This window comes from Mobula hypostoma, chromosome 31 (assembly GCF_963921235.1).
Source record: "Mobula hypostoma chromosome 31, sMobHyp1.1, whole genome shotgun sequence".
In the NCBI taxonomy this organism is placed as follows: Eukaryota; Metazoa; Chordata; class Chondrichthyes; order Myliobatiformes; family Myliobatidae; genus Mobula; species Mobula hypostoma.
The window spans coordinates 4,469,501-4,479,358 of record NC_086127.1 but is presented as its reverse complement, the minus strand read 5'-3'; the positions used below and the strand labels follow the sequence as shown (position 1 = coordinate 4,479,358).

The window sequence follows — 9,858 nt, the reverse complement described above, 5'->3', positions numbered from 1 at the left end:
TCTACTTCTCCTAATCTTGTAAACCTCATCTATCGAGTCTCTCTTCCACCTCCGCCGCTCCGGAGAATATCTTCCCATCCACAATATCCGCAGTATTTTTTTTTAAAGCCATTCTAGATTGTGATGAGGAGACTGGTAGAGAGAAAGAGCAAAGAAGCTGTTTCTGATAAAACGCGGGTCCTGTACAGACTGACGGATATACAGTCAGTGGCCACATTATTAGGTACTGAGTCTAAGAGCCGTGAGGTAATGTTACGGCGATATAAGACCTGAGTTTGACCCCACTTGGAGTACTGTGCTCAGTTCTGGTCGCCTCACTACAGAAAGGATGTGGAAACCATAGAAAGGGTGCAGAGGAGATTTACAAGGATGTTGCCTGGATTGAGGAGCATGTCTTATGAGAATAGTTTGAGTGAACTCAGCCTTTTCTCCTTGGAGCGACGGAGGATGAGAGGTGACCTGATAGAGGTGTATAAGATGATGAGAGGCATTGATCGTCTGGATAGTCAGAGGCTTTTTCCCAGGGAGGAAATGGCTAACACGAAAGGACATAGTTTTAAGGCGCTTGGAAGAGGGTACAGAGGAGATGGCGGGGGTAAGTTCTTTATGCAGAGTGGCGAGTGCGTGGAATGGGCTGTCGGCGAGGGTGGTAGAGGTGGATACAATAGTGTCCTTTAAGAGACTCCTGGAGAGGTACATGGAGCTTAGAAAAGTAAAGGCTAATTGTATACTTACAATTGTAAGTATATGTTCGGCGCAGCATTGTGGGCCGGAGGGCCTGTATTGTGCTTTAGGTTTTCTATGTTTCTGTGTTTCCAGACCATGCTCTCCTCTCACTACTGCCATGGGCTCAGGTCTACAGTATCCTCAGGTCCCGCGCCAGCACATTGAGGAACACCAGGTGAGCGCACAGCCATCTCTCTCCTGAACCAGCGTTCAACCCCCTCAACGCGGAACTGACTCCACGCACCCTACACACTCCAACTGTCGGATTTATTTATTTACTTTTTCTTTTTTTACACGATTTGTCCTGTTCTACATATTCAATGCTTGCCAGACATTGTTAAGAATAGATTTTTTTTTTCAGAAATTCTATTCTATTCCTTTATTTTTCTGAAAAGAACAAAATTGCAAGCTAGCAATTGGTGACGTATGCAGACCATGGTAATAAATTTACTTTGAACTTCGAAACACTGCCTTGGCGAATGTCTGTGTCTGCGTCTGGTCGGTCCTGGAAGTCCTGGAGTGTTTCAGCCTGGCTACAAAGTGAGCAACACCAACATGTGCCCATCACTCGCCGTGTTGGAAAAAAAACCCCGCAAATCTCCCTCCAAGTCCACCACCGCTAAAGGCATGCTAGCAAGGACAGAGGCAAAACTGCAGTCAACAGGTTGAGTTGCAATGTAAAAGTGGTGGGGGGGGGGGACAAAATCGGAAAGACTGATGGATGCAGAACTGGAGGTGTTACAGGTGAATACAGGCAGTATACGGGAAAAGGTAGATGAAATTGTTACATATTGATAAATTGGCATGGTTGACATTGTGGGCATCACAGGATCGTGCTGAAAAAAGGATTACAGCTGGGAGCATAACCTCCAAGGATACACATTGCATCGGAAGAACGGGCAGGTACGCAGAGGAGGAGGTGTGGCTCTGTTGGGAAATAAAAAAAGAAAAATTAAAACAAATCCTTTGAAAGAACTGACAAGATCGGAAAGCGTAGAAACCCTTTGGGAAGGGCGAAGAAACTGCAAGAGTTTAACGACCCTGAGGAAAGTTATATACAGGCCTCTGAACAGTAGCAAAAACGTGGGCTACAAATTAGAGGAAGAGATAGAAATTACATGTCAAAGGGGCAAAATTACGAGAGACATGGGAGATTTTAATGCGCAGGTAGATGGAGAAAATCTGGTTGGTGCTTGATCTCAAGATGGAGGAGTCCAATGCCTGAATGTAGGCTTTTTGGATCAGCTCGTGGTCAACCCACAAGTAGATTGGGCTAGGGTGGGGGATCAGCTCATCTGGATTGGATGTTGTGCAATGAACCGGAATTGGTTAGAGAGATGAAGGTACAGGGACACTTTGTGACCAGTTACCATAACATGATACAATTCACCGATTAATGTGAGAAGCAGAAGCTGAGGTCAGATGTATCAATGTTGAAGCGGACTTACACAGGCATAAGGAAAGAGCTGGCAGAAGTTGATGGTGAGGAAGGCAAACGAGATGTTGGAACTAATTTCAAGAAGACCAGAATACAAAAGCAAACATGGGATGTTGAAGCTTTATAAGGCACTGGTGAGGCTTCACTTGGAGAACCGTGAACATTTTGGGCCCCTTATCTAATAAAGGACGTACTGACGTTGGAGCGGGTTCAAAGGAGGTTCACGAAAGTGATTCTGGGATTAAAAGGGTTATCACGTGAGAAGCCTTTGATGGCTCTGAGCCTATGCTTACTGAGGGGGATCTCATTGAGGTCTATCGAATGTCGAAATGCCTCGATAGAGTGTACGTACATGTTTCCTGTGGTGCGAGAGATGAAGGCCGAGGGACACAGCCTCAGAACGGAGGAAGATCCATTGAGAACGGAGATGAGGGGGAAATAGTTCTGGGCAGAGAGTGGTGACTCTGTAGAATTCTTTGCAACAAGCGGTTGTGGAGGCCAAGTCATTGGGTATATTTAAGGCCAAGGTGGACAGATTCTTGATTGGTCAGGACGTGAGGGGTTCCAGGGAGAAAGCAGGAGATTGGGGCTGAGAGGAAAATGATAAAATGACGGAACAGACGCGAGGGGCAGAATGACCTAATTCTGGTCAAATGTCGTCTAGATAATGAAATGTCTACCCAGGGACAAATAATCCGAGGGTCTTACTGGTCTGTGCTAAATTTATATACTTGTAACTGCTCTTCCCAAACCTTCAACGCTCCGGAGAAAACAATCCAAGTATATCCAACCGTACGCTGCAGCTGAAACCCTGTGACCGAGACAGCATCCGTGAGACATGTTTTGTACCCTATCCACAACGCCCAGAACCTGTCTGTTCTGGACGAGCAGATTTACTCCGGATTCTCGGACTGCGGCTTAATCAGGGTTTTAGGCCTTCTTGCGATGCTCTCTACTTCCTTCTGCACTTTCAGGGAACGACTGACTCGGACCTGACTGGATGTTTGGAAGAAGTAAACTTCCTGGGGTTTCTGGAAACGCGGGCGATGGGACTGAATGGATGACCATGCATAGGCATTGGCGCATAAGTCCTGCGCTCAAATGTCTTCTGGATCTGCCCAAGGAAAAGCATTTCGGATGTTAATTCCCATTGCTGGGGTAGCTGTCCACGGAGAGTAATTCTGGGATTGGTGAGTGACGTGCTCTCGTCTTCATTTACAGTCTCTGGTACGTTATCCCCGCCTCCTGGCCGCGACTGGCAATGCAAGGCCCGTGAGGAGCTACATACATCAGTACCGCCATCTGCCGGCTGTGCTCAGCGCTTCCTGGCACATGGGGATCGACAAGGCTCGGTACCGCCATCTCCTGGCTGCGACTGGCAGTACAAGGCTCAGGTGGAGCTTCAGATTTCGTGCATCCCGAAGTCCATTCAATTCTCCGTCGGCACCAACTTGTTACATTTTTTTTCCTTTCTTAACTGCAAAGATGAGACGCGAATTGGGAAAGGAATTTCTCATTGCATTGACGTCCATCGAGGTAAGGAAGAATAGCATAGATAATATTGATGGGGAAGTCCAAAACTAGATGCCCGAGAGAATGATGAAGGCGACCTCAGTCATAATGCTTTATAGAGATTCAGGCTGGTAGATGGATAGGAAAACTTGGAAGGATGATGGCCAACATCGCGAAATAGAAGTGGATTAGAAGGGCAATAGGGTCAACGCAGATCTTTTCGACAACTAGGTCTTCTCCGTGCCGAATAGCTCTCCAATTCTAAAGGTAGGAAGTATTGACCCTGACGGGTGGACTTTAAGAAAGTAGCCAAGCTGCTCTGAGGGTGACGTCACAGAGGTACACCTAGTGTCCACTTCATATGCTACACCTGTACACGTATTCAGAAACGCAAATATCTAATCAGACATTCATATGTCAGCAACTCACGTAGACATGGTCAAGAGGTTCACTTGTTCAGGCCAAGCATCAGAGCGGGCAAGAAATGTGACCTAGTGACTTTGACTGTGGAATGATTGTTGGTGCCGGACGGGGTGGTTTGAGTATCTCAGAACCTGTTGACCTCCTGGGATTTTCATGCACAGCAGTCTCCGCAGCATGCTGGGAACGGCGCGAAAAAGAAATAATCCAGTGCGCGGCAGTTCTGTGGGTGAGGATGACTTGTTAATGAGGGAGGGGAAAAGGAGAATGTCCAGACACTTCCGTCTGACAGGAAAGCAATAGCATCACAGTTAACCACGTGTTAAGATAATGGTGTGGAGGAGACGATGTCTGAACGCACCACACGGAGAACCCTGAAGGGGGTCGGTAACACTCGCGGCAGACCATGAACCTACAGTCAGTGGTCACGTTATTAGGTACATGAGCGCTCTGCGGGCGACCCTAGACAAGGCTCCTGGGATGAAGAGTTGTGCAAACGATGAGATCGAACGCGTTGTGGTCCAACCTAACATCACTTTCTGCATCAGTCTGAAAGTGGCACCAATAAACAGGGCGTGGGCGCCTAGATTCAGAGCAAGGGTTTCCCGGTTCAAAGCGGGTAAGGAGGGAATTTCTCAGCGGACAGATTGGTTGTAAGTTCTCTGCTCCAGACAGCATGTACAAAAAGTATCAAGTTTTCCAAAATATTTCCGCACCTCGAGATGCTCGATCCACTTGGATAAGTGCAGTGTTTCCATCCTCGCCCCATATTAATTAGAAGATAGAGCACATGCGCATATCCGGCCACCTAGCTACACGAAAGGTGTCAATAAGATTGAAAGAGTGAAGAGAAATTTCACCAGGATTTTCCCGGGAATCAACGACCAGAATTATAGGGAAAAAGTGAATAGGCCACGGTTTTAATACCTGAAGCTTTGGGGAATGATGGGAGATTTGATAGAGATATATGAAATCAGGAGTGGTATAGATGGGGTAATTGCACGCAGGCTTTTCCACTGAGGGCGGTTGAGACAGGAACTGAAGCTCACGGGTTAAATGTGAAAGGTGAAATACTGAAGAGGACCAACAAGGGGCATCTTCTTCAAACAAAGGAGGGCAGGGGCGTGGGATGATTGGTGGGTGCGAGTTCGATTTCATCCATTAAGCGACGTTTCTCCAGTCACCTTAGAATTATGACCGGTCGTATGAGCCATTTCCTCGCTGGGAAAAGTGTCTGGTTCTCCGCACTATCCGAGCCTCTTCTCAACTTGTACACCTCTATCAAGTCACCTCTCATCCCCCTTCCCTCCAAAGAGAAATTCCCTAGCTCACACAACAGATCTTCATAAGACGTACCCTCTCGTCCAGGCTGCATCCTGGTAAATATCTACACCTTCTCTAAAGCCTGCATATCCTTCCTATGAAGAGAAATAAACAGGAAAAATGTTTGCACTTTTACGTTTACAGTACTTGTGTAGAAAACTCGATCCATGAAACATAATCTCAAGCATCTTATATGAACGAAAGTGTGTGTGTGCATCTGCACCCTCAATTAAAGTCTCCCTCTCACTCCCCCTCACTCTCCGCCTATCTGTCCCTCTTCCTCTCTCTCTCTCTCTCTCACTCTCTCTCACTCTCTCTCTCTCTCTCTCTCTCTCTCTCTCTCTCTCTCTCTCTCTCTCTCCCCCTCTATCTCGGTCTGTCTGTCTCCTCTCTCTCTCCCCTTATGTGTCTCCCCTCCTGTCTGGATTAATACCGAAAGGAAAGTGTTAAAGGCAGTGCCCATTCCTTCAGTTTAGGAAATCCTAATCCTGTCAACGGTGGAAGTCACTCGTCAAAAATACCTTGAAAAATAATTTACTGGAGCATCACGTGTTCCCGAGATTCAGTATGACAAAGACAAAGGGTGACATTTCAACAACATTTTCCAAAGCAGTGAATCAGTAATTCAAATGTTCTCTCTTACACCGTCAGGCGTATCATTCATTCAGGAAACCCACCGTCAGATTCAGCCGTTCTTCCACAGAGCCACGCAGTCATACAGTGTACAAACAGGTCCATCTGCACAACGCTTCGTGCCAACGCTGCTGCCCAGAGATGCCATCTGCCGGTGTTTCTTTCCAAAGCTATTGTATCCGTGTACATATTTATTTGGATTTTAAACTGTGTAAATGTACTCACCTCAACCACCATTTCGGGCAGTTCGTTCCAATTGCGTACTACACTTCGCGCGAAGAAGTTGCCCCGTAATATTCCTTTTAAATTTCAAGCCTCTGATCATAAGCCTTCGCCTCTTGTTTTTAGCATCTTGTTTTTACCCTGAGGAAGGACGATGTACTTTCACCCCGGTAATCTTCTCTATCCATGTCTAGTCACCCTTCAGTCTCCTGCGTCCCAGGGAATAAAGTCGGTCTACGCAACGTCTTCTCGTCACACAGACCCCAATTCCGGGCGCGTGTCCGCTTTTACGGCGGGAGGGCTTGGTTCTGCTTTCAGACTTTCTTGAGTTATTGCTGAAGATGAGGGGTGATGTGGAATGTCTGCCATCCAATTAGCGGGAGGTTTTCTTGGTGAGGGACAATAGGGCTTTTGCTTCGGCGGGAGATGGAGAGAGGATGCTGGGGAGAACCGGTCGTGGCTTACGATCCAGTGGGAGACCTGTTTGTTGGAGATGGATTGAGAGCGACATTCGGAAGGTGGTGAGGGCGATCACGCTGAGCGGGGGGCCAGCGCGGGAGCGACAGTGAAGTTCAAGTTGAGCTCCAAATTGTGCACATTAGACTGTTTAATTAGAATGGGTCTTTTTCTTTTGTTTATTCTTTACTACTAACCATTTAGTTAAGTTAAGATTCAAAAATATAGTTCCTTTAATCGTATGCACTGTACTGTCTGTCATTTCACGGCCCAGTTCGTAACAGGGTCGCAAATCACACAGCAGCTACACAAACCGGGGTCTGGGCTGTGAAGGTCCGTCTCAACCTCACAAGTTTGGCGGGACTTGAGAGCGATTTCCCTAGATTTACTCATCCAAGGAAACCAGGGTGTTTGAATTACAACTGCGCGCCCCCCCTGCTTGAAGAAACTGCTACTGATGTCCTTTTTAAATATCTGGCCTCTGATGTTAAACATACGCCTTCCTGTTTACAGCACACCCATTCCTGGGGAACAGATGACAAGTTTCACTCCCTCTATGACCCTCGTGTCACCGTTCCCTCCATTTTCTTTACAGCTGCGCAGACCAACCATTGCTCTGAGCTCAATATTTTAACTCGACCTAAAACAGTCGTTTTTAAATGTGTGTGTTTGTTTTCATAATATGCACATTTAACAAACTCAACCACAACTCACAACGCAAGTAAAAGATATGAGGCAGTCCAAAGTACCGACAGGTACAATGGCAAAAGTAAAATAATTTGACCAGTCTGCGCCGGTGTTCAGTTGGCCGGTAGTTCATTAACAATGAGCTTCCGGCCTCCATTCTGTGTTTATTGTTACAATTTGTAACAGTGTTGTACCTTGAAACACTGACAATGGAAATATGTTGAAGTTCTAAAATATTTCAAAGTAAATGATGTGGTACATTATTATTTATAAAATTCATGGAATATATTCATTAACACAATTAATTGCAGAGTAATTTATTTAATAATTATATTACCATAATTTCAAAATTATATTAACATTATTTAAAAGAAAATTCAGGGTACGCGGCAACGACAGCCATGTTCACGCGGGCATTTCAGTTACTGCGCGGCCGCGCACCCGCGCAGCTTAAAGGGCCATGATCTTATTTTACTCGCTCAGGTTGCTTTTCAATCTCCCAGCCTATGCAACCCTGTTTGTACCTCAGACCCCCATGGTTTGTAGACATACCGGTAAATATTTTATGCACTCTTTTTTTTTTCTTTATTAATGCGATTCGTTTAACCGGTTGACCAAATCTGTAAAACGTACTTCACGTGCAGTCTCATCAACGTTGAATATAACTGCACATAACTTGGCATTGCTCTACTCAGTGCCCTGACTGATGAAGGCCATTGTACCAGGTGCCTTCTTCACCAACCTGTCAATCTTTGCTCTACTTTTAGCTAACTCTACACTTACACTCCTCGGTCCCTCTGATTTATAACAATCCTCATCGGTCCTCTTATTCACGGAATGCCCTATTCTTGTTAGATCTCCCGAAATTCAAGCCCTTGCACCGCACCCCTCGAGATGTTATACATAATTAACATAGACCATCGAACACACAGCTGAACAGCGTCTGACGCACCATTCGCCTCGTGCAGTTGTCGCGACCCTCCTACGTTCCAGTGAATTAAGTCTTAGGCTGGCCAACCTCCCCTTGTAATTCAGTCGCCGGAGTCCTTGCGGCATCCTCGTAAATCTTCTTTCCGCAATCTTTACAGTTTAATAGCGACACCCCCACGACAGGACGAACAGAATGGAATATGATACTCCAGGTGGAGCCCCTCTGATAGAACGGCAACGTGATGTGCCGACTCCCAGACCCAATGACCGGACTGATGACGACTATCACGCCAGTACTGTTGAAAGCACCCCACCTGCGGCGACTGGCGTTGGTACGAACTCCTGAATCCACGCTCCTCTTATGGGAGTCACGGGCGAGCTGAAGGACGAAACGTTGTAGTTTCACTGGGCGAAGTGACACTGGCCGAGCCTGACCCGGGGCTCACGGCAGCGCCGGGCCGAACTTCAGGCTGGAGCAGGCGGCCGGGTGCGGTCGGCTGACGTGAATGCGGACAGTCCCAAGTTCACACGAAGACGCTCAGTTTGTTTCTGATCCCTTGCAGCAACTGCAGCTGCTTCTCTCCACCCGAGGTGAATTGGTTCCCCACCAGCCTGAAACAGATTGAATAGAGCTATAGAGTCACGGATCCCTGAAACAGGCCCTTCGGCCCAAGTTACTAGCGCCTAAAGTTACCCGAGATTGTCCTATTTGACCGTGATTGGTCTACATCAATCAAATTTCCTATCCATGCAGATATCCAAGTGTTTTTTTTAATGTTATTACTGCTGCCCCAACCACCTGCTCCGGGACATACGGACCACACTCTGTGTGAGAAGCCTACTCATCAGATCCCCTTTAAACCGTTCTTTTAAAGATGAGAATCTTTAACAGGGTCATTCCTAGTCCGGGAAAAAAGGTACCCTCTGCAGCCCTCAACCCTGAGGAAGAGTCTGCGACAACCCAGCTCAAGTCAGGATGTTATGCTGACGCTTTATATTGGGCCGCTTATCTGAGAGAGTCCAGAGGAGGTTCACGATAGTGATTGCGGGAACGAAAGAGTTTAAGATGTGAGGAGCGTTTTGTATCGCTCTGCTTATACTTGCTTGAGCTGTGATTAACAGGGGGAATTTAACTGAAACCTATCGAATATTGCAAGCCCAAGACAGAGTAGATGTGGAGAGCGTGTTCCCCACAGCGGGGTGAGTCTAGAACCAAAGGGCACGGCCGCAGAATACAAGGACGCGCCTTTCGAACAGAGTTAAGGGGGGACTTCCTGTAGCCAGAAGGTGGTGAATCTGCGGAACTCATAGCCACAGATGACTGTGGAGGACACGTCCTGGTGTCAGCACCTCCAGTTGAACTCTGTCTGTTTGTGTGTTTCCCCCTAGCTGTCACTCCGTGGCTTTGTATTGTCATGGGCTCCTGTCCCCGCGTCTTGACACTTGGGTACATTTAAAGCAGAGGTTGAACGGTTCCTGATCATTAAGAGTGTCAAAGCTTACCGGAAGAA

At 46.9% G+C, this 9,858-nt stretch overlaps 1 protein-coding gene across 1 annotated transcript in view; it reads right to left on the bottom strand.

Annotated features, from left to right (window-relative positions):
- Positions 1–7,718: 7,718 nt before the first annotated feature.
- Positions 7,719–9,858, bottom strand: part of LOC134339920 (NACHT, LRR and PYD domains-containing protein 3-like) — a 99,362-nt gene continuing 97,222 nt past the window's right edge. The window contains exon 20 of the mRNA XM_063036708.1: positions 7,719–8,959. Within this exon, the coding sequence (XP_062892778.1) occupies positions 8,872–8,959 (88 nt within the window). The 3' untranslated portion in view covers positions 7,719–8,871. The remainder of the gene's footprint in view (positions 8,960–9,858) is intronic.